The following is a 26,183-nucleotide window of genomic DNA, read 5'->3' as shown; positions in this document are numbered from 1 at the left end:
AGGTCTTACTTCTATCAAACTGTATAACTGGACCCATTACAAAGATCATAATGATCTGCAAAACCCTAAAATACTATCTGGTACTTTCCAGAAAAATGTGCTGATCCCTTATCTAGGGAATCCCTGACTACATCAGCAAAGCAGTTTTTCAACAGGCTATCACCTCAACTTAGAATTAGGAGCTAGTATTTAAGTTTGGTTGTCAGGTTATTTACTCATTTTACAGAGCTATGACATGCCTAATAGAAGAGAGAGAAAAACTTAAATGCCACAGTTCTGCCATAGGGGGAAAAAAAAGCACAAATGAGACCTGATTACCACCAGAGATACTAAAGAAATGACTGTAAGAGTAAACACAATAATTAATTGCCTAACTGGGAATTATCATACACTGATAATGCCCATATGTTAAGGGATAATGTGTTACAGAAATCCCAGGAAAGAATACTAGACGGAAAACTAGGGAACTGAAAGATAGGATTTGTGGGGGGAATCTAGAAGAATTTGAGAAGTTAAAAATTAGTGAGGAAAATGTGTTTAACAACAAAAAAAGACAAAATGGAAGTTTAGAAAGTAAATCAGATAAAGGATTAGAAATGTCTTTATCATCGCCTTTTTAGTGATAACAGTAACAAAGGTATATTAGAAATATAAAGGAGCAGAAGACATACAACCTAACATAGCAAACAGTAATTCTCATTTACCTTGCTAACAATTCAATCAGGTCAGTTCTGCTCATACCATCAGGAATCAACCTTGGAATTGCAGCAATACAAGTTCTAAACAAATCAATCTTGGGTTTTCTTTCCCCCCTGAAAAATACAACAGGATTTAATAAGAAACATATTACATATGCTAGACAATGAAATCAAACTTGGAAAAATAACTACAGAAAGTGGGAGCCCTCACCTAAAGTTTAATGTATTTAATATTAAGAAAATACACATAAATCCTGTAGATAATTATTAGTCTATATATGGACTAAAGAATACAGAAATAATTCAAAATAAAACCCGCACACAAAAAGGTTTTCAGTAAATAGACAACAAGCATTACAACCATTATTACATAACAAATATTTAAACAGATTATTTATAATTAATCTTATTAATATTTAAGATGATTAAATATTTAATATTTAGCCTCCCATAAATAATATTAAAATAATAAATAACATTGATATCATTAAATAACTAAATACTGGTTATTTTGGGGGGCCTATAAAATTAACCACATCGTTTTCACTTAGTATCTTCCCCAACAAAGGTCTTACAAACATTCGTCTCATACACAGGTGTTTATATTGTTTGTTCTTGTCCTGTATGTGACACACACACATAAATACACATACTTAAAATTTCTATGTAATAAAATGAGCCAAGTTTTTGAAAATCCTGGTACCTCTAGAGGCTTAATACAATTTAATTTTACTGTATTTTCTTCTAGTTATTCAATAATTTTATTTATTTTAAATGTTTAACCTCTTAATATACTGGTTTTTATTTTGGTCTGTATTTGAAGGTGAGGCCTTTTAAATTTCTTTCATCTAAATTGTTCTTCAGTTGGCCTAATAAAATAATCCTTATGTAGAAAAGAATTAGGATATTCTCAGTGTTTTGGGTTTTATTTTTATTTTTTATTTTTTTTTTTTGAGATGGAATTTTGCTCTTGTTGCCCAGGCTGGAGTGCAATGGCGTAATCTCAGCTCACTGTAACCTCTGCCTCCCGGGTTCAGGCAATTCTCCTGCCTCAGCCTCCCGGGTAGCTGGGATTACAGGCGCCTGCCACCACGCCCAGCTAATTTTTTGTATTTTTAGTACAGATGGGGTTTCACCATGTTGGTCAGGCTGGTCTTGAACTCCTGACCTCAGGTGATACATCCGCCTCGGCTTCCCAAAGTGCTGGGATTACAGGCGTGAGTTACCGTGCCTGGCCTTGGGTATTTGTTATAGTAGCAATGGACTCACTACCTCCTTTTAGAGATTTCATATAGTCAGTCCTCTTTTTACATGGTTTCAAAATGCATGAATTTCAGTTACTACACTTTAGTTAAATAATACCAGTCCCCAAAAAGGTACTTAAAATTTAAGCTACCATACGTTAAGTAATGGCATAAACAAACTTTGCTTTGGCTCTTTGGTCCATAAAGGACCATGCACATCATAATCACTGTCATTTTCCATCAAGGCTGTCAGTGATTGGTCAAGGTGCAGCTGTTATTCAGTTCATACACAGACAGCAAAGTGTGCAATGGTGTTGCCTCCTGGTCTCCCAGGATAACCCACATGACATTTTACAAAAACAGATAATCAAAAGAAGGTATTGGCTAACAAAGAGGAAGTACCACAAAGAAAGAAAAAGTAACACCACTGAGTAGTGTGTTCTTATAATTTTATGTTGCTTTGGCACCCATTTTAAATAGAAGTTTGACTTTCTCACACCAGAAATAGGGCTCAGTCACCCTTGAGACGGTTTCCAGTTCTACACCCCACTCCATCCCCCAGTTCTTTAATGTGGTTGATTCAGGTATCTGTCTTACACAACTTCTTCCCGGTAATCAACCTCCATATGGATACCTAGATGCAGGCTACTTGACTGGCCCCACTGACCTGCATACCCCACATGGACTATGCAGATGTGCTGCAGTGACCACCTCTCAGGCACAGAATGACCACCTGAACTCCTGAACTCATGCCAGCTTGCTTTCAATCCACCAATTAGAATTCCCCATAGGTAACTGTTTGGATAACACCCTCAACCCAAAAAAGGCATTGGCCCATGGGCCTCTTTCTCTCTCTCTCTACACATGCTTCCTGACCTCCATGAGTGTGGCCTCCACATGTGCAGTGTCCCCCACCCACCTGTAAGTAATAAAATCTTCATTGCTATCTTGCTTTTCTCCTAGTCAGAGAGGGTGCTCTCTATCTCAAAGATCCTAAATTAAAGCACACTGAAACAGAATAGAAAGTTAATGGAGTTACAGAAAAAATACACTATATAGGTATCAGAGGAACTGGGTGAAAGCAAAAACTTACTGACTAAATGAGGGAAGTGGTTGTGGTGAAAAACAAGATTTCCCAGAGGAAGTAACGCTGGCAAAAAACTTCACATTAAAGAAATTCTCACAGATATTAGCATATAGTAGTACATAATAATTGTATATTAAGTAAATTTAGAGATTAAATATCAAATTTGGTATTCTAAGACCTATAATGCAAATATTAATATCCAGAAGAATCTCCTCCCTTACAGAGAATATGTAGATGCTTTCTAGCAAATAAAATAAGTTATTGCCATAACATACAGTTTCCTGAGGAGGAAGTCCCTAACAATAAGAAAAAAAGATGCCAAGATGACAAATAATGACAAGGCCCTAGGGGTGGGGTGGGATGAGGTGCTGTTTTGAAAAAAACTGCTCATATGTTATTCCTCTCTATACCCCTTAGCTCCTAGGAGTCAAAAATAATCAGAGTTCAGATTTTCAGGATTTTTTTTTTAAAACTAGGGCTTTGGCAGTAAAAGCATTCATTTGACATAATAAACCAATCATGCCCACATACATCCGGGGTACCTAGGATTCATATTTTGCTCACGGAGTAAGTGTTGGGCCTTGTCATTGACAACACACCAGACTGGGATCTAGAGTGAATTTTGCTATCTATACCAGTTTGACAACACTTTAAAGAATAAAACTGAGTGCGTGGAAGGAATCACTGTATTGAAAACTGCAGCAGATGGAAACATGGGAGAACTCCAAGGACAAAGTAAGGAGACAGGTAAGCAAGAACCATCCGTACTGTCTCAGGAAAACTGAAATAGCAATGAAGGCACATAATTTACTACATACGTAATCATGTCTTCAGGCTCCTTATTAGACATCTGCACACTGGTCATACACATTGGTCTCCCAACTTCTTTGTCCAAATGTCTGAGGATGCTATCTAATGCTTTTCTTACTTGAGGATAGTAAACTGACATTCCTAGGGGAAAAAACTTCACAGTTACAAAGTATCTGAAATTAGATAAAGAACACTTACTTTCTATAATAAAAGCCTATTAATCTTTAAATGATATTAGATAAGCTAATAATGTTGCCACAAAAGATAACAATAGATAACAATAATGTTGCCACAAAAAGGGTTTCAACTGTGACATATTCTTCTCCCTGATGATCAGCTTCAGTATATTGGACTAATTGGAGAAATTATGTGAAAATTATGCAGACGACTAAAATTAAGTTGAAGAAAGGACAGAATGCAGTGAATAGGATCCTGTGATAAAGATTTAACTGGAAAACTCTTAACATGAAGACTCATGAGTATTATCAAAAAAACGTATTCATTGTGGGCCGAGCACGGTGGCTCACGTCTGTAATCCCAGCACTTTGGGAGGCTGAGGCGAGTGAAATCACCTGGGGTCAGGAGTTCAAGACCAGCCTGGCCAATGTGGCAAAACCCCATCTCTACTAAAAATACAAAAATTAGCCAGGCATGGTGATGCACGCCTGTGGTCGCAGCTACTTGGGAGGCTGAGGCATGAAAATCACTTGAACTCAGGAGGTAGAGCTTACAGTCAGCCAAGATTGCGCCATGCCCTCCAGCCTGGGCAACAGAGTGAGACTCTGTCTCAAAAAAAAAAAAAAAACCAGAAATATTCATTTTGTACAGCTGTATATACTAGAAAAACCATATTAGGCAAATTTATATACATTTTAGATTTGATCACACTTCTATAAAAGATTATGAAACTGTATTACAAAGCAACTTATTTAATTTCAATTAAACTAACCTATGACTTTTGCTTCTTCATCTGTCAAGGTTTTATTGAGAAATATTTTCTTTACACGAAGAGTATTTCCTGAGGGAAGAATAACGCCTGTTGTTGGCATGGGTGGTTCACCATCTTTCTGCTGCAAACTGTCTGCTATTACAAGGAAGACTCTGAGGCCTATGTTCATTCTCTTCAAAGGAAAAAAGTTCAAAAGGAAGAGATGAGCATCATAAATTACCTTTTTTGCATGTTAGAAATATTTCATCAGTAACATCAGAGTTGGGGGGTGGAAGGAAGGAAGATAGAAGGAACACTAACCTTTCTGCCCAACATTTTTAACTAGCCCAGGCATTAGAATTTGCTTTAGTATCAAATTCCCAAATGCCACTCACTCACTTCTGAGGTTGACCAGCTGCCTTACTGTCTCTAAGGCTTACAGCAATCCTCTTCCTCAGCTCTCCTACCCTCCTATGCTCCCGTCCCCTCCCCTTTCTAGGCAAATGACTTGTCTTCTACTTCACAGAAGAAAAAAAATCACCCACTTTCCTCAATCCCCTTTCTAGGCAAAAGACTTGTCTTCTACTTCACAGAAGAAAAAAAAAATCACCCACTTTCCTCAATCTCTCATTACAAATCACACTAATCTACTTATACCTGCACCTCTTCTCCCTCCCTTTTGCTCTTGGTATAGTGAGGGAGTGACAGTCTTCCTAGTTGTTGGAATCCCATCTGTTCTTGCATGTTTGAAATATTACAGCACCAATTACATACCTTTTCTTTCTTGCATCTTCAACATTTTCCTTTCAACTGAATATATCCCATTTCTCTTAAGTATACTGCTATCTTAATGGAAGAAACTTTCCCCAAATACTTCCCTGAAGCCATTCTCACTCATCAGTTACCATATTGCTCAAAACAGTGGGCCTATTTATAGTATGCTACTTGATTTTCCAGCAACATGGACCAGGTCAAGTATCCTTTCTCTCCTGAAACACTCCCTTCCTTTGGTATCTATGTTCCACTTCTGGCTGTGTCACCTTTATCTGCATTTCAGGTTTGGCCTCCCTGACCTGGGTATTAAATGTTAGACTGCTTCATGGCAACGTTCTCCTAGGCTGCCTTCTCCTATCATTATGTATTCCCTCCCAAAGCAACTGCATATACTTACATGGCTTCATTTACCACCCATACCAGATCACCCACAAATTTTAAGCCTGGCCTCTCTCTGAACTCAGACCCTCAGACCCATCCGACATCTCTTACTTGGATGCCTCTAACTGGATGCCTCAGGTTAGACATGTTCAAACAAAATGCATGACCTTGCCCCCAGATCTGATTCCTTCTTAATGTTTTTCTCTCAGTGAATGCTCCTCTATCTGCACCACTACGATCCAAGCCCAAGCTGTCATTATCTTTGACCTACACCAGTGGTCTCTCAAGTGGGGTACACACATCCCAGTGGGTGTGCAAGGTAGTTCAGTGGAATACGGGAAGAAAATAAAGCTCTTATTTATATATATGTATTTTTTATCTAAGTAAGATTAAAAGTTTAAGCTTCACTCATCTTTACATACGACATAGTACGGGTGTCCTCCCTTAGTCTAAGTATCAGATAGTCAGTCACACGTCACATAGTCAAAGATGACACCTTGAAAGACGCAGAAAAGCTCCACAATGTAGCTTCACTTATACATTCTTTCGGTGTATTGCAATTTGCATGTATTTGATTAAATGGGCTAATAGATAATTTTATCTAGCTTTAACTAAACGAGCTCTTACAAAAGTTCTTGAAAAGAAAATACAGATCCAAGAAAAGAAAATACAGATCCAAGATAATCCTAACAAATAACAATCACCACCCCCACAGAAAAAAACCCAGCAGAACTGATTTTTTTTACTCCTAGTATGAGAACTTCAGTAAGAAAAAAACTTACTTTCAGAAATAAATTTATTTAATGGAGTGAATATTTTCTTAAAATGGATGTTCAAGAAAATATCTTTTGTTTCATAATTTTTGTTGCTGGAAACCATTTTTGTTGGTAGAAACCAAAAAATATATAAATAAGAGCTTTATTTTCTTCCCATATTCCAGTGAACTACCTTCTACACCCACTGGGATACATGTACCCCCAACATGTTAAGGATGTCAGCTATACAAACAATCATGTTTGCCTACTTCCAAAATCTGGAAATAATTATTAAACTATCTTAACAATATTACAAACGAAAAGCTGCATTATCTTTCCAACTGATTTGTTAACCACATAAACACATACCTTAGGATTTGACTATGTATAGGATCAAGATCGTAATATAAAATAAATAAGACAAAAGAAAACAGATAACACCTATTTTGCCTTTTTATATTCTCAAATGTAATTAGATTCCAATAAAGAATTAATTTACGAAATATTTTGAAAAATCCTGAAAATCTAATGTCTAAAGAATGAATTAGAGTTTACTAGTGAATAATGAGACCATGGAAGCAGGATATAACATTCACTTTTTTAAGTTGTTTTTTTTTGGCGTCAGGGGAATGAATTTTTGTTTTTTCTATAACACCTAGAATAGCGCCTGGCACATTTCAGGTGCTCAACAAATGTTGAATGAATGAGATTTATTGAAGAACACCTTAAATATAAATAATGTGAAGTAAAAAAAAAAACAAAAACAAACAAAAAAAACCTGGGCACGTTATAACTTCCAGGAGCCAGCTGAGCTGACTAACCTGATAAAATTTTCCTTTCTTTATTCATTTTTTTGAGACAGAGTTTCCCTCTTATTGCCCAGGCTGGAGTACAATGGCGCGATCTCGACTCACCGCAACCTCTGCCTCCCAGGTTCAAGCGATTCTCCTGCCTCCGCCTCCCTAGTAGCTGGGATTACAGGTATGTGCCACCACTCCCGGCTAATTTTGTAGTTTTAGGAGAGACGGGGTTTCTCCATGTTGGTCAGGCTGGTCTTGAACTCCCGGCCTCAGGTGATCTGCCCACCTCGGCCTCCCAAAGTGCTGCGATTACAGGCATGAGCCACCATGCCTGGCCTCTTTATTATTTTCTACCACACTTAAACACCATTATTTCACTCCAGCCTGGGCAACAGGACCAAACTCTGACTCAAACAAACAAACAAACAAAAACTATTATTAAACCATTCGGCCAGCTATTAGAAAGGTTAAGTAACTTGTCCTGGATCACAGCTACTATTAGAAGTAGAGCTGGGATTCGAACCTAAGAGTTCTGATTCCAGAAATCATGCTCTTAAAAAAAATATATAGGATTTCATATTATTACATTATAATTTTTTTTACCTCTGGATTAATGGTGAAAGTTTTAGTAGATTTTCCAACACTGAGAAGATCAAATATTATTTCTTTCATTGCAAAATCCAAGCGTTCCTTAAAAAAAAAAAAAATTCTTATAACTTGCTACTATGTGTTAGGTATCATGCTAAGAATTATAAATATAATATACAATGACAACAACACAGGTTTGTGCCCTTAAAAAGTTCATAGCTGAACAGAAGAAAAATACATATGAATTAAGGTCAAAATACATGATTATAAGTATATTATTTAATTATCAAATGATTTGTTTAATACCCAAACCAACAGAATAAAGTTTTAAACATTCATTCACCAAAATCATATTAAATTCAAAGTGAAAGAACTCCCAGGATGACAATGAAAGGAAGTCCCAAGACAACAGCCAGGCAGCAGGCCCAGAGAGCAGTGAGTTCAGGAAGAATGGGGCTCTAGGAAGGAAATCTCCCGGAGGCGGGGGGAAGTTAACTAATAAGATTAACTGATGTTTAAAAGGAGTTTTATAATTCTAGTGGAGTGCTGGAGGAAGGTAACTAATTCAAGGGAGTGGGTACAATTCTGGAAAAAAAGAAGAGATGCAACCTAATGTCACAAGTTTTCTGAACACTTGATCTAAAGCACAATTTAATCTTACTGATACCCTTATACTTATCTAATTATCATTACTTTTGTACTCTAGTAAATAACAATGTACTAATTCTATTTAAATATTCTTTATTTCTTCACTGTCAAAAATAATTGTATTATGGATCATCTAGATTGTTACAGTTTCAGTTGAAAAAGAATGCAATTAATATTCTGGAATCACAGCATTTTCTCATGTTGAGGAGGCAACCTTACCTATGTTTCTCCAAGATGGATGTCCCAAAAGGAAATGTGACCAAAACCTTGTATTGGCTCATTAACACCCATTTAATCCCCCTCTAATAATCCTTCCTTTACTGCAGAGGCTAGAAAGCTAAACTTGTACTTCCCAGGATCCCATATAACAAAAAGCTTGAGGATACAATTTAAACCCTGCCAAGTGATACACTCGTGAGTCTCTTTGGGAACTGGGATATGTAAAGAGGAGGAGGAAGACAGGGAGAAATGAATCTATTTTACTAGTGAGGACCATAGCAGATGCAGCATGATTCTGAAGCATACCCATATGTGGTGACTTCCTTGTCTGGTGGCTGTTTCATTTTGGCCAAGGTAGAAGCTTCCTCTTTGTCGTTCAGACTAGAATTCGTTTCTTCAGCCCTACTATAAATTCTTTGAGCTATCTATATTCCTTTCGAGATCCCTTTGGGTTTAACTAGCTACAGTGGAATCTATTATCAGTACCTAAGAACCTAGATTAATGCAGACTATGAAAATAATTTTCTAAGAAATCCTTCAAGATACTCAGGAGGTAATTAATAAATGCACTAACATTAGGATTATGAGATATGTTGTTTATCCCTCTTCAATTAAAAGTGCTTCCACCTCTGGGTTTTCTTGCCATCTACAAGTGTGTAGATTAATGAAATAAACTTATTCAATGTTGTGTTACTATGTTTTTAGATGCATAAAAAACTTCAAAGCTCCAAGTGATTACAATAGATTACTCTAACAATTTACATACATACATACTATGAGGCGAAGCACTCACCTGAGCAATGAACTGAATAATCTTCACAAATATATTGAGAGGTGTGTCACGAGGAACCACACTTCGTGAGCCTTTTGGAAAAAGTGCTGACACTATGCTCATGAGACGACTACAGGGAAAAAGATCTAGTCATAGTGAGATCATGACATCAACAGCATATTAGCAAAAAATTCTTCCTATTTTCATAATATATTGACAGAATTCACATTCCACCCACAAAGTATAATGTTTACTAAAATTCCCAATAGTGTGTTTTTTTTTAAAACAAGAATTTATTTTTAATGCACTTTAAAGCAAAGATACTCACCTTTGAGTTACAGTGTTGCTTTCACATTTTATTCTAATTACATAAACCCACAATAATCTATACAAAGATTCCAGTGCAACTCGAGACATTTTCGGATCTTTATTCTGTTTTAAAACAAAAGAGAATAAAAATAAACTTATTAAAATACTTGCAATCACTTAACAGCAAACATATTCTCTGTCAACAACTAAAAGCCCATCTTTTTTGTATTCAGTCTAAAATAGTTTTAAATACCCAGGTACATATTTGGTATAGGGTAAATATATGGCTCAAAAGTAACCATAAATTTGGAAATTGAGCCCTTTCTTATACTTTCAAAAGAAAATACTAAAATTTTGTTTAGTAAATTTTACTTATTAAATAAAATTATACTAGTATTTCTAAGAATTCTAAAATTATACACACAAACTTACTTGATGATGAACAGTTCACATTCCAATACCGACATAATGACTGAAAAAGGATCACTCATTTTTGGCAGAATTCATTTGTAGCCCATATATAGTTAAAATTCAGAACACCAAATGGTATTACAGTCATTTGCATTTAAGAAATAATGCAAAAGATTAGGAAGTGTATATCCTTACGAGTGAACAGGGAGTTAAGAGCACGGACTCTAAAACTGGGAAAAACAGGGACTAAATCCAAGCTCCATCCTTGGGCATTGTTATATTACTGAGTCACAATTTCCTCATCTCTAAAATGGAGAACATATGGCACCTGCCTCAGAGGTAAAGTTAATATCTGTAAAGCACTTGGAACAGTACCTGGCATGTATTAAACGTTCATTGACTATTAAGTGTTATAATTTTTATTTAGAATAAGGACATTATTTAAATTATTATTATTTAGAATCAGTTATTCCATTTTAATTACAATTTGATCAGCAAACTTTTTCTTCATTCTAGCTGTTATAAAAAATAAAGTTCTCAAATGACCAATAAAGCAATGAGACTGAATTGTAAATTTTGAAATGTAGCTAATAATCCCCCTTTTTTTACGGAGAAACTCTTTATACATCCGTTGATTAGTTTTAGGATGTACTGATTGTTGTGAATTTACATTTTAGATTTTTGCACATCTATTTGGATAAAGATTTGATATAATTAAAAATGGAGAATCAGTTACTGTGCTCATTAGACTCTCAGTATCAATCCCTCTCTCCACTGCCAGATCCATAACGATCCCAAATTTCAAATATACTCCCCCAGTAATTTCCAATTATGTTTGTTACTATTGTAACTAAAGTAACATATAATGTATACTACAAATATAACAAGCAAGCATTTTGTAGTAATGTCTTTAAGAAAACATAATTTTCTTTTCTATCATTTAAATATAAGATATCAGATGCCAAAATAGTACAGCCAGGAGTTAGGGAGGTAGAGAGAAATGAATAGGCAAAGCATTAAGGATTTTTAGGGCAGTGAAAATACTCTGCATGATACTATAATGGTAGATACATGTCATTATACATTTGTCCAAACCCACAGAACGTACAACCCACCAAGAGTAAATTCTAATGTAAGCTGTGGGCTTTGTGTGATAAAGATGTGCCAATGTATGTTTACCAGTTTTAACAAATGTATCACTCTGAAGGGGGATGCTGATTACGGGGGAAGCTAGGTATAAGTGGGGGTAGGGAAATTTACCCACAGGAAATCTCAGTACCCTCCTCTCAATTTTACTGTGAACCTAAAACTGCTCTAAAAAAAATAAAGTCTTAAATAAGTCCCATTAGTTTTTAGGTACACATGAAATAACACTTTCATATTGCTAAATTCTATTTTCAAAATATTAAAAATTATACATTAAAATATTTAAATCCTATTCTACATAAAAACTGTTCTCATATGAATGATTAAATATAAAAGTATTTGGATTATCTTAAGTGATGAGGTATCTGGCATGAAAAAACATGATTTTCAAATAAAGCTGGCATTCACACAATGACCAAAACGGCAAGGTGAGAAGTGACAAAAATCAATTATTACTTTTTCAGCTGCTACAATGCTGCTGTATGTCTGAATAATATAATCATCCTAAATTTATCTCAGCTTTAAACAAAGATATTCAATCTAATCTGAACAATTACACAAATAAAAATCTAATGAACTTAATATAAAACAAAATTTTGGTATGTCAGTCAAATATAGTCTTTGGCAACAATCATTTTAATGTTTCTTCTCTTTTTTTCTAATGTGAACTAAAAAAATGATTTGTTTAAAACCAAAACCAGTAAAGCCAGGCATTGGTGGTGCATGCCTGTAGTCTCAGCTTGAACCCAGGAGTTGGAGTCTTGCCTGGGTTAGTAAGACCCTCTCTCTGAAAAAATTAAAACAAAAAACAAAAAAACAAAAAAACCCCCAAATCAATAGGATAAAGTTTTAAAAATTAATTTGTCAGTACTGTATTCCATTAACTTAAAGAGTATACTTGGATTGTTTGTAACTCAAAGGATAAATGCTTGAGGGGATGAATACCCATTCTCCATGGTGTGCTTACTTCACAGTGCATCCCATAAATATATACATCTACTATGTACCCACAAAAATTAAAAATAAAAACAACAACAACAACAAACTATATTCAAAATCTAAGCTACTGTCTCCTTAATTTCACTGGAAATTTTTAAAACATTTTCATTTATAACAGCTAGATAATGTATGTTAAACAGAATATTTTAAAATTGTGAATTTTGGTGAAGAATCAGCATTCAGTGTCAGTTCTATTTCTTAAATTCATCTTCTTGGGGCCACACTGATATTAAACCTTCTGAAGAATGTTTCTGCTGTGTGCTACTCTTCTCTTAAAATACTAGAAGCAGGTTGGAATAAATACACTAGACATGCAATGCAACAACGAGAAAAGGAAAAACAAACGCCACGCTTAGAGGAAATAAAGCAGTATTTTACTTTGTAATGTTGACACAACTCACCTGGAGTGTTTCTATTTGTTTTCTGATACTGTTGTTAGATGGCATCTAAATAAAGCAATGTGAGACAGCAAACATAAACATGAGATGCAGCACATGCATGTTAGATGAAAATAAGCACAAAACAAGACAGCTCTTCACCAAGGTCTCTATTTAGAAGAAATTTGAAATGTCCAAGACAGTGGCCAGAAACACTAAGAAAAAAAAACCTCACGATTTGGGCATCATGTAAGATACACTTATAATATGCCAACTAAGAGAAAACAAACTTTTAACTACCTAATTTTTCTTAGAATTTTTCTTAAAGCACTGTATTTCAACTCAACTTTAAATTTTTAAAAGAAAATAAGTATAGATTGTTGAAAAAAATCTCCAAATTATTTTCTATGATATCTACTCTTATTATTCACCTATCTCTCTTAAAAATTCTCCAGAAACTTTAAAATCACTTTTCACACAAGCAACTAAATTGATATAGATATGGGAATGGGAGAGTACCAAATTCTGTTTGGGACAAAAATTAAAGATTTAACTTTTCAGTGAAAATAACGTGACACTCTGTCACAAGCTATTTATGGGCATATAGGGATAAAGCTCATTTTTCATGGTCATCAACTTTAAAAACTAGTATGGTAATTTTTTAAAACCGTGCAATATCATAAAGTGCTTGAAATCCATCATATTTATTCTTAAGACTACAGAATAATGTCTTTTTAATATCCTCAAATTATTGCTAATATGTTTTCTTAAAATATTCAGTGCTTATGTCCAACAACATTCCTTATATCCAACAACATTCCTTATACTACATTCAGAAGTAACATGGTGAGTTCCATAGCAAGAGCTATGGAACTATGTGAATATGGACACAAATCCATGCTGGTTCCCGAAACACGGGTTACTTGTTTATCTTCTTTCAGCCTCATGTACAGTAAAAATCAAATGAAATTCTGTACTTAGAGGATGTAGCATCCAATAAAAAGTAATAAAAACCAGTCATAAGAAGTATGGTTCTAGGCTGGGCGCAGTGGTTCACACCTGTAATTCCAGCATTTTGGGAGGCTGAGGCGGGTGGAAAACTTGAGGTCAGGAGTTTGAGACCAGCCTGGCCCATATGGTGAAACCCCATCTGTACTAAAAATACAAAAATCAGCCGGGGGTGGTGGCAGATGCCTGTAATCCTAGCTACTCAGCAGGGTGAGGCAGGAGAATCGCTTGAATCCTGGAGGTGAAGGCTGCAGTGAGCCGAGATCATTCCACTGCACTCCAGCCTGGGTGACAGAGCGAGACTTCATCTCAAAAAAAAAAAAAAAAAAAAAAAGAGGTATAGGTCTAATAAAAGGAAATTGTTTAGGTTTTTAGTATTAAGAGATTAAATAGATCTCAAAATAGTTTAGGTAAGGCCTTTATCTTGGATCAATTTTCCCTATACATAAAATAAATAACTGTTAGAACAGATAACTAGCATAGTTTTTCCTTCAAGGCTCAACTCCTTACCTCAACTATGCAGAGCAGCCACAATATCTAAGACTTAATAAACAGGAGCCAATTCATAAAATTTCTGCTGAATAGAGCCTTAATGTAAGTTAAGGGTTAATGGCCAAGACAATTATATTCCAAATACTCATGCTAAGTGGCTCTTATCTCCTTTAGCCTGGCAGATTGACATAGCCATTAATGAAAATGAACAATATGCCAGAAATATTTAACAGGAGGTAAGGGTTCAAAGAAAACAGAGCATTTAAATGAAAGCCTTAAGACAAAAAAAAGTTAAGGTACTGTGAAGTATTGCAAATATGTTAGGTGAAACGTATATATATAAAAATTCCAACAAGCAACAGAAAAGTATGAACTGTCATGAAACAAAGCAGTCTTCCAGAAACATTAAAATGCATATCTTAAAAATATTTTATAGAATGTATGAAAAATCATACTATCCAGAAAAATGATCAATTCTCTTTTGGTCCCTATATCTGTACAAATTACCAAAAATAAGAACAGAAACAAGTATAACATAATTAATTAAATAAAATTTATTTCCTGGTTGCATGACATAAAGAGTTCAATCAGTTTGATTTGGTCCTGGGAATTTTCATAAATAGTCAAAGAAGGTATATAAATTCTCATCCAAACATGAGTAATACCAATGTTTATCTAGAAGGAAAATAGACAAAAACATTTCTCAAAGTAGTATATATTCCGTATACCTAAGAAACTGAGGCAGTTTTGAAAATTATATATAAAATCATGAAAAAGACGTACAGGATAACATCCAGTGGATCACATTCCTGAAATATGAAAGAGGATTCAGTCCTACTCCTACAATAGCACAACGAGCTGCATACCCAGAGACAAGTCACTTACTCTATCTGCCTTGGTTCCACTATCTTGAAAGTACAAGGTTTTCAGTCTCAAATCTAACTCAGAGGAACACCAGGAAATGGAATGTCATGTCTGCAATATTTCTATAACTTGCAAGCAAATATTCAAATAGGCTCATCTAAGTATGTATCAAAAGAATATTCAAATCAAGCATTCGCACGACATGCAGCTGAAGAATTATTCCCACACTGTCAGAATTGTGTTCCTACCCAAAGAAGAAAAGAGGATCCTGCCAGCAGAGCATCCTGGGAAGAAAATGATCCTTCTATCTCTCAGTTTTGTTTTCAGGACTAAGACAGGCTGAATATGGATGTGCCAAATAGTGTTAATGACAAGTACCCTTTCATTCAAGTCAGAATCATTTCAGGAGCTTTTACATCTGTGCAGATCCAGTACCAACTTTTAGATATGGCTAGGCATACTTAGATGTGATTTTAGTGATATTATCAAAGCTTTTTCTCATATTGCTCAGACTTAAACCAACGTTACTGATTTTCTCAAAAGACAAAATAAGTATCTAGAAGGTTTTGTGAGATTAATATTCTATAATTCTAAAAGAATTAACAAATATTCCTAGATTTAAGAAAATATAAATATCACTAAAAATGTACAATTGTGCATTCATTAGGACAAACTAAATTTTCAATCAAAAGTTTACTCATATCTATACATGATTCCCTACAGAAGAAATACAGTAGGTATAAGAAAAGGAATGTGGCAAAGTGTTACTATTCAAGTATACCAATGGTAACAAAAGTTTCCTTTTGCACTGTTCAATTTATATGCATAAACAAAATATACCAGTCAGTATTTACATATCAGAAGTGTGATTACATCTTACCTTTAAATGTGACAAACAGTTCTGTAGGAAAATATGCCAGTTATTTAAAAAAAATTGTTTCTGACTGACACATAAAAGGCAGGTAATTAGTGGATATAAAGCCTATAGGAGACGGGGAAAAGACAGAATTAACATTTTTCATCGAAAAGCACTGGACTTTTAAATTTTATATTTCATTTATTCTCATAAGCAAGGAAAGAAATCTTTTAAGCAGTTTTCCCATTTGTAATAAGAAATATAATCTCATAGAACAATCTAACACAGAAAGATAAAGGGTAAATTTTCTATGAGGAAAATTCCTTGACTGATCATACCTCTCTGAGTTAGAATATGCTATTAGTTCTCCCTCAACCCATTAGTCCCTCATCCATTTTGTGGTTATGACTAGTCCCTGGGATCAGATGACAGATGTCATTAAAATGTTAGCTTTCTGTTTGTCAGATGTGTAACTTCACGATGGCTACATTAAGTACTCTAAGCCTCACTTTCCAAACACAAAAAGTGGAAGACAATAATCACAAATATCTTATAGGGTTGTGAAGCTTAAAGTAAGACAAAAAAAAGTACAAAGTACTTAGTTCAATGCCTGGCACAATCCAAGTTTACTATTACTGTATCTCTAGTTTAGAAGGTCAAATATTTCACCAGTTCTCCAAACTTTCTCCAAGCTACGTAAAAGTTATGTGAATAGGTAGAAAACAATGCCTTTAATCTCTGAATAGAAAAGATGTAATTAGACAGAAAACAGCTGCTAAAATCACTTTATGACAGTGATCCCGAGGTTACAACATATTTTTACTGTACCTTCTTGTGTTTAGATACACAAATACTATTCTGTTACAATTGCCCACAGTACAGTAACATGCTGTACAGGTGTGTAGCCTGGGAGCAATAGGCTATACCATATAGCCTAGGTGTGTAGTAGGCTGTACTATTTAGGTTTGTGTAAGTACATTCAACGATGTTTGCACAATGAAATAGCCTAACGACACATTTCTTAGAACATATTTCCATCATTAAGCAATGCATGACTACCTAGAAGGAAGTCTGAACTCAACAAATGCAGAGCTAGTAAAATTAAGAAGAGAACATTTAAATAGAGCAATGCAAAAAATACGCATGTAAAACTTGCCCTTGTATTGCACTTCAGGGATTTTACAATTTCAGATTTTACCATTCTCTTAAATTTCCACTGAATTCATAAATCAATGACTAAAAATCCCAATTAAATATGAAAAGGTTTGAAATGTTTCTTAATACCAGTGAATGCTTCTTTCTCGAGCTCAGTTCAAAAGTAGTCTGGTAAAGCATCTCCACAAAATTTTTCAAACAGGGAACATTCACTTCATTTTTAACAGCCTAGTAAAAAGATAATGCAAACAAAGAAAATGATACAGACGTTAGATTAAACGATACAAAGATAACAAGAACTTTCTGTAAGGTTTGAGATTGGTTAATAGTTCACTGAGACTCTCATTGAAGTACTACAGTGTGCCAAGTGACCAAATGTTAAGTACATAAGATAAACCGAGTCCCAGCCCCGAGTGAACAAAGTCGGAATACAGGCTAAGAGGACACAGTATAACAGGTCCACTGAGAGCAAACTCTCTGTGCTCTTGGAGCACTGAAAAGGGGCCCCTAAGGAAAAACTCAACAAGGAAGTAACATCTAAGCTGCATCCAACATCTCTTAACAGAAACAGTGCTAAAGCCTCCCATTTAACCTTGCTGGCCTTAGCTCCCACCCTCTGACCACGTGCATGGGGACCCAGCCCTAGGAGCTTCCTTGCTGTTCCTAGAATGCATCAAAGAATTTCGTGCCTTAGGATGTCTAGGCTGGGGCCTGCTGCCCCAGAAGCTCCTCCCACAGACACAGGAAGTCTTACTGTCTCATTCCTTTAGATTTTGCTCAATTGCTAGCAACTGTTTCGACGTGGTGGTCTTTCCTAATCATCTTTCCTAATTTCAACTCCCTCACCCCTTTGGCAATCCTATGCCCCCTACCCTGTTTACATTTCTTCACATTACTCTCCACAATCTGACATACTACCTATTTTATACACTAGTTTATTTTCTATTTTCTGCACTAGTAATTAAAATCTACGGTACTAGGGAGTCTTTCCTATCACACTCATTGTTGTGTTCCCTTGTGCATAGAGGAAGACTTGACAAACAGAAAGCACTCAATACATAAATGAGTAAAGAAAGAGAAGCCAGCCAGAGAAAGAGGGGAGGGAGGTTACTAGAGAGGCATGCATGTTCCAGGCAGAAGGAGCTGTATGTGCAAAGGCCTAGTATTATGGGTTGAATCATATCCCCCCAAAATTCATGTTGAAGTTCTAACCCCACAGACATCAGAAGGTGACTTCATTAGGAAATAGGTCATTGCAGAGCACATTAATTAAGTTAGGATCAGAAGACCCTAATCCACATGACTGGTGTCCTTTTAAAAAGGGGAAATTTGGACACAGACATACACTCAAGGAGAATGCCATGTGACAATGAAGGCATGGATCAGAACCATGCTTCTACAAGCCAAGAAACACAAAAGATTTTCAGTGCACACAAGAGGCTAAGCAAGGGGCATGGAGCAGGTTCCTCCTCACAGCCCTTAGAAGGAACCAACCTGCTGGCACTTTGATCTCACACTCTAGCCTCCATAAATATAAGACAATATACATTTCTGTTGTTAAGCTATCCAGTTTGCAGTACTTTATTACGGCTGCCCTAGCAGGCTAATAAACCTGGACACAAAAGCAAATATGGTATAAAAGAATCAGGCAACACGATGATAATGGACCACTGTCAAGTGCCTCTCTTCCTACAACCTGCTCCTTTTGATGAACTGTCTTAAAAACTAAAACCTAATCTCAGCCATCTGGGAGGAAAAAAATAGGATGATCAAACAAAGGGTGAAGTACAAATGATCATCTGGAAGGGATAAACAGTAATTCAAGCAACTTACAGGAAAAGAAATCAAAGTGCATATCTAATAAAAGACTAAAACTGACATGACTTATACATGATAGCCTGTTTTCTTTTTTATAAAATGAGCCCAATTCATATGGCTAAAAACTGGGTGGGAGGAAACGGGCGCTGTGTAACTCAAATAAACCACTTGCAAACCTTTAATTTATGAGTTTTGTGTATCCCCATTTTTAAAAATCTTCAATGCAAAACAGGTTTAAAAAAAACACGTCAATCACTCTCATTAATATTTTCAATTCTTAACTTTTAAAATAATTCTCTGTTCACCTTTTCTAAACATGCTCTAAAGGTAGGACCTGAATACTACAAACCAATTCATATAAGCCCATAGGTCACAAGTCAGTGAATTCAATGTTTAAAAATGAAAGCCAAAACAGTTCAAATTTTCAACATGTAATACATTTCTTCATGTTTTGAGATTTTAATTAGAATAAAATCTGAACAAAAAGAATGTAATTAATTTCCATTTCTAGCCAAGATGGATCTGGACTTCCCCTACCATCTGAAACAACCAAAAAACCAAATACGTGAAATGATCTCTAAAACACTGTATGATCAACAAAAGGAAGAGACCTCTGAGCAATAGGAAGCAAATGGACGAGCCCTCCCATGGCCACAGCTTATTGTCATGTAAGTATTTTTAGGACAAAAAATAAAAGTATAAGGTTGATAAGGTTCTTGTATAACACACAAATGGTATGAGAATAAAAAACATACTTACAGCAGCTACAGGGATAAGAATCTCCACAAATAAACCAGCAAGTGCATGTTTTATATCTTTATCTTTCACTTCTAAGAAATACTGAGCACATTCCTTAAAGGGAAAGAGGTATATACTTAGATTAACAAAAGAGGAAAGGTTAAAGAATTTGTAATATCACAATCGTTTTGTGAACGCTCTGCCATTTTACCAAAAAAACTAAGGTCAATGCATCTTCAAGTCAAAAAACAAAGTTGGCCGGGTGCGGTGGCTCACACCTGTAATCCCAGCACTTTGGGAGGCTGAGGTGGGCAGATCACCTGAGGTGAGGAGTTGGAGACCAGCCTGGCCAACATGGTGAAATCCCGTCTCTACTAAAAAAAAAAAAAAAAAAAATTAGCCAGGCCTGGTGGCAGGCGCCTGTAATCCCAACTACTCGGGTGGCTGAGGCAGGAGAATCGCTTCCATCAGGAAGGTAGAGGTTGCAGTGAGCCGAGATCATGCCACTGCACTCCAGCCTGGGCGACAGAGTGTCTCAAGGAAAAAAAAAAATTAATTCACACTTAGGACAACTTAACACATGGAATAAGAGACTAAAAATGATGCCATTAATTTACGTATATTTTGTTTCTTTTAAAAAGTCATGAAGAGCAAGAACTGTTAGGCTTGCTCTATTTACTGTCATTTAGAAGGTATATCACCTGCATAAATTGAAATGATGCTTCAAAATCTTCTACAGGATACATTTTTACTCGAAAAAATTTCATTCCCATTATTAAGCTGATGACACTTTGTACCACATGTGGGCTTTGTTCCTTTTGTCGCAGTTCTTTTAATTCTGTCACAAACTTCTTCCTTACAGCCTGAAACCTTTAATATACGTGGAGACATCATTTGATTTGAATTAAAAACACTAATTTCCACATGATATTTAAGGGTAAAAATCAAAAGGTATGCTACCTAAATATCATCTGCTTTCTCTACCTTCATTACAATTGCCAGAAAGCCACGCAGAGGAAAATAAAAATTGCTACTCTAAATTTCCTGTTCATTTCTTTTAAAATTAAATTAAAACTTTCTGAAGGAGAAATAATAGGATTTCTTTATTCCTATAATATTATCAAGACACCACCATTACCATTTAATTAATAAACATAATAAAATAATATCAAATAACCAACCCACAAAACGATACCATGAAAATCAGTGTCTCCAACTTTCAAGGCTCTTTTTATATAAAGTCTGCAATTAGTTATATGGAGAGCATACTGGAGACTATAAATTTGTTCACAGAGATAAGCCGATCAATGATACAGTACTAATTATCACTTAAAATCGATACATCATTACACTGCCAAAAGGCTTTTGAAATGTGAGCATCATCCTGGATTCCAATCACAATTGTTAAAGCTAGTAAGCTTTTCTTTGCTTACATTTGAAAAGGACATCTAATAGTTTATTAATCAATAATAATTATCCCCTTCCCCCCTATATATTATGAAACAACTAAAGATTTTACTGATGATGTTACTTGGGGAAGCCAGTTCCTTAAAGTTAAAATAACCTCAAAACATGCTTTCCAGTGGTCACTGACTACAGTGAGAAGAACCAAAAAAAATTAACAAAATATGGATACATGATTGAAATATAACATCTATTTTGATTTTAATCTTGGAGAATATGATACCATTTTTCATGACTGTATTCTTTAGCACTTCATTAAGAAAATTTTTGTAAAATGGATAAAGTCTTTCCATTGAAATATTAGAACCTAAGGATTTTTTCCTTTTGTTAAACTACTTATAAAAATTATTAGTCACTACAAACCAAGAAAACACATATACCAAGATTCAAATATACCCCCAGCCTTTATCTCTTTCTCTTCCCCACTCCCACTCAACCCCACCACCTGCCCCCTTAGGTGCTATCAGCCTAACTCAAAGTGGATCCTTTCACGTTTTCTCCCATGCTTATTACATGTATGAGCAGAAAACATCTTAGTATTGCTCTAAAGTGGCATTTCTCCTACAACTAGCAGGTGAGGCTGAGTACCATTTCATACATTTACTGGCTGTTTGGACTTACTATCCTTGCCATCTAGAGTTAACTTAGCCATGATGGAGTGTTCTCCTGGATCCAACTTGCTAATACATTATTTAGTATTTCTGGTCTATATTCCTGAGACAGAAACTCAGTTTTGACAAAAATAAAAAGAACATAAACAAACTCATAAAGAGAAATACATCACTGCTCATATCTGTGTTTTTGTGTCAATTTAATTACATGCGAGATATTAAGATATTGTTGATGTCTAAATCATTTAAAATACTTGAACCATAAGGTATTAAAAAATTATCATCCATATCTAAGTCATTTAAAATACTCAAACCATGTTCTAAGTTCTATAGCATTTGCTATACAACGGTTCCTAGTATATTAAAAAATTTACAAATATGCTAAATAAAATATTTCACTTAATATTAAAATGCAAACTACTTAAACATTAACAATAATTGTACTTGCCTTCTTAGAATTTAGAAAGGTTGTTTGTTATATGATGATTTCAGGGCCAAACACTCTTTAAAACACATCTAAGAAAATATAATTTGATACTTTTTTCCTTATAAATTTCCCAGTAGTAACAAAGGAAATCCAAAATCTTCCATAATTGTTACAGTAACCCCAAGTTGCTAATAACAAATATATTTTACTGTTTACTAAAGTGATGGTTCAGTACAACTCAATGTGTATAACTCCTAATGAATTAACAGTTTTAACTGAGTAATCTAGTATCTTTCATCTTTCCTTTTTGGTGTCTCTTTCCAATTCAAACTCCGTTTAGCATTAAAACAAATATGATTAGAAAACACTGCATTGCTGATGAATAAAAGTTCTCACTTGGAAAATAATTATTAGCTCTGTAAAGAGTTCTTTAAAAAGATTCTAACAGAATTGTTAAAAATAGGGAAAAAGATAGTGTCCTAAATATGGTTGGCAATTTCTGATTTGTTCGATTCAGATATTTATGAAAACCCCAAATAAAATTAAAACAAGTGGTGAAATTGAGGTATGAGTGTTAAAGAGCTTCTGAGAAACAGAGCAGGAAAGTAATAAAAGGTGGAGCTGACTTAGTGCTATGATGAAAATGGTGGATTTAGAACGATCAGTGTCTACTGTATTCATTGGTAATGAAGCATTCTAAAATGCAAAGAAAATCTAAATGGGTGATTTACAAAACTTACTTTGATTGGGCAAGAACCCCTATCACCTCTGCATATAAATCAGCAATAATATGCACATTCCCAGTGTTGGTTCCTGAATATCTAAAATAACAAAAGAACAAACATAACATTTCATTAAATTTTTCTACAAACTCTCTTTCCTAATACATTTGAAAATTCCTTATCAGAGTATTGTATAATTTTCTCTGAATATTCATTTATACGATAAAAGCAATATGAATTTTATTCTATCTTCAATTTTACTTTACTATATTAAACCTTCTGGTTCTTACATGTCCAATCTGTAGTACTAAGAATTATTTTTACAAAATCTTTCGTATCAGCATTTTTTGTGGATTTAAAAGAAATGGGGGCTGGGTGCAGTGGCTCACACCTACAATCCCAGCACTTTGGGAGGCCAAGCCGGGTGGATTGCTTGGAGCCCAGGAGTTCAAGTCCAGCCTGGGCAACATGGCAAAACTCTGTTTCTATAAAAAATACAAAAATTAGCTGAGTGTGGTGGCGTGCACCTGTAGTCCTAGCTACTCAGGAGGCTGAGTTGGGAGGATCACTTGAGCCCAGGAGGTCAAGGCTGCAGTGAGCCATGATTGCGTCTCTGCACACCAGGCTGGGTCAAAGTGAGACCTTGCCTGAAGAAAAAAAAAAAAAAAAAAGGAAGATAAGAATTGCCTTGAACTCTCAAACAAATGATGGATAAGAATTAAAATAGTCTAGACCTGGATTGCAAAAAAAGGCAACAATCCCAAGTTAGTATTTTACTTACCCTTCCTTATGTTTAAAGTGCTTAAAAGCTAAGTTTAGAACTTCATGAACTAAGGGATCGGGTACAGGATGAACAGGAATCTAGAATTTAAAAAAATTATCAAGGAAGAGTTAAATTATTGGTTTTTTATTAGCATTCTCATCAATTCAACTCATTACATCAATAATCAATCTTAATTTTCATGGGATTATTACTAATCTGTCAATCTTCCTTTTTTCTGAGAATCTCGTTTTCTCTAAGAATTTGGTTACTCATCAAATTTCACAAGCTCTAAATTTAAGAATATTAGCTTCATAATCACAAATCACTAAACTATGGACTATGCAGTGGGAAAAGCAATAGTTGTTACTGTTATTACTGCTTAATAGTTACTGTCAGAAAACTAAAAAGACATGTACACCTCCCTGTAACACTTACAGAAAAGCACCTTTGTAATGAGTCTGCCCTACATTTCATATAGTCCAATTTCGAACTATCATGAAAATGGTCACAAGGGACACTATCTTTTCTAACAATCTTAAACTATTTATAGACTTATTATTAAAAACCTGATATTTAAATATTGTCATTTCAACTCTAAAAAAGTATATGCTAGTTCCTATTATGTAAAACAAATTTTAAAAATTTAAACCAGTAATAAAAGCCCTACTCCTCCACCACATATAATCACTATTAACAACTTCATGTACATCCTTCCAGACTTTCTCCTACACATCCTCACACGCATGCGTGCATTCCTTAGTTTTACTTAACCGAATAATGTATCTTTCCATGTCAGTATTTAGAGCTCCTCCTTATACTTTTAACAACCACAAAATACTCAATATGTATATATCACAATTTGAGGAGCCCCCATTAATGAACATTTCAATCCAGATTTTCAATATTCAAGTAGCACTACAATAAACATCTTGTGCATTTAACAATATATACTTGTAGAGTTCCACAGGAAAGACTCTGAAAGAAGGAACTGCTGGGTTAAAGAGTTTACAAGTCATTGCTAACACATATTCTAGTTCTGCACAGTCATCCTTCAGTATATATGGTGCATTGGTTCCAGGAACCCCGTGATACCAAAATCTGCAGATGCTCAAGTTCCTGATATAAAATGGTGTAGTATTTGCATATAACACTACGTACATCCTCCCGTACACTTTAAATCATCTCTATCTAGATTGCTTATAGTACGTAACACAATGTAAATGTTACATAAATAGCTGTTATACTGTATTTTCTACTATTTTTTATTGTTATTTTTATTTATATATTGTTTTAATTTTTAATTTTTGTGTGTACCTACCAGGTGTATATATTTATGGGGTATTTTGATATTTTTGATCCAAGGTTGGCTGAATCCATGGATGCAGAACTCACAGATGTGAAGGCCCTGACTGTGTGGGTCTATTTTTGAGCTCTCCATTTTGTTCTATCAATCAATTTGTATGTGTCTATACCAAAATCATACCATCTTATTAATTACTAAAGCTTAATAATACGTTCTCATATCTAGTAGTGCAGGTCCTCTCCTTACTTTTCTTCAGAGATAGCTTGGCTATTCTTGGCCCATTGTTCTTCCATATTCCATTTACAGTCACCTTTTCAAGTTCCATAAAAACTGTTAGGATTTTTATTAGAGCTGCAATGAATCTATAAAACAATTTGAAGTAACTGTATTTTTATATATTTATGTGAAATAATTTTCAGTAATATTTTCTAATTTTCTGGTTTTGTGCTTTGACAAAGAGATGCTTGATTTCACTAATCATAAGGAGAATGAAAATCTTCAAGATATCATTTTATACCTATTTGATGAGAAAAAAATTAAGTCTGAAAATACCAAATAGTAGAGATAATGTAAAAAAGTGAGGTTTTGTATACATTGTTGCAAAGCAGCATGCAATCTACTGAAGGAGATCAGGTATGTCACCCCACAATATATTATTTGGCATGCAGATTATTTTGAGCTAAAGGCAATTGAGAAAGAGCAGATGCAGGAAAAGTTTCCTCTACAATCCTTACTAAATAACCATTACATTCCATTAGTTTTCTGCATATATTTACCTTCCCACAATTTTATTGTTTCTAGAAGCCCAAACCTTTTTCCTTTGTCTTGTCACTACTCTACAACTTATCACTCTTTGTTAAAATGGTATATATTCCAGTCTGTACCTGAATCTTTGAAAAAAAAAAAGTGTATTAATTCTTGGATCTTTGCATATTTTCTTTGAGGCATCCATGTGCATTCGTAATAAACTTTTTGACCCTGGTAATCTTTCTTGTCAGTTCAGTTTGTAGAGCCCC

The 26,183-nt window shown here is 34.8% G+C and overlaps 1 protein-coding gene across 2 annotated transcripts in view; it reads right to left on the bottom strand.

Moving 5' to 3' along the window:
* The window catches only part of FRYL (FRY like transcription coactivator), a 285,938-nt gene that overhangs the window by 89,536 nt on the left and 170,219 nt on the right, over nucleotides 1-26,183 (bottom strand). For both annotated transcript variants that reach the window (XM_030800907.1, XM_030800906.1), the window contains 12 exons: nucleotides 23,883-23,962; nucleotides 23,120-23,200; nucleotides 20,579-20,747; nucleotides 19,899-19,991; nucleotides 17,451-17,549; nucleotides 16,191-16,292; nucleotides 10,033-10,136; nucleotides 9,726-9,834; nucleotides 8,081-8,167; nucleotides 4,789-4,960; nucleotides 3,848-3,980; nucleotides 705-812 (listed from right to left, as the gene is read on the bottom strand). In XM_030800907.1, coding sequence (XP_030656767.1) covers nucleotides 705-812; nucleotides 3,848-3,980; nucleotides 4,789-4,960; nucleotides 8,081-8,167; nucleotides 9,726-9,834; nucleotides 10,033-10,136; nucleotides 16,191-16,292; nucleotides 17,451-17,549; nucleotides 19,899-19,991; nucleotides 20,579-20,747; nucleotides 23,120-23,200; nucleotides 23,883-23,962 — 1,337 coding nt within the window. The remainder of the gene's footprint in view (nucleotides 1-704; nucleotides 813-3,847; nucleotides 3,981-4,788; nucleotides 4,961-8,080; nucleotides 8,168-9,725; nucleotides 9,835-10,032; nucleotides 10,137-16,190; nucleotides 16,293-17,450; nucleotides 17,550-19,898; nucleotides 19,992-20,578; nucleotides 20,748-23,119; nucleotides 23,201-23,882; nucleotides 23,963-26,183) is intronic.

The sequence above is a fragment of the Nomascus leucogenys genome, chromosome 20, assembly GCF_006542625.1.
Source record: "Nomascus leucogenys isolate Asia chromosome 20, Asia_NLE_v1, whole genome shotgun sequence".
NCBI classification, from domain to species: Eukaryota; Metazoa; Chordata; class Mammalia; order Primates; family Hylobatidae; genus Nomascus; species Nomascus leucogenys.
This window is presented reverse-complemented; position numbering and strand designations above follow the sequence as displayed.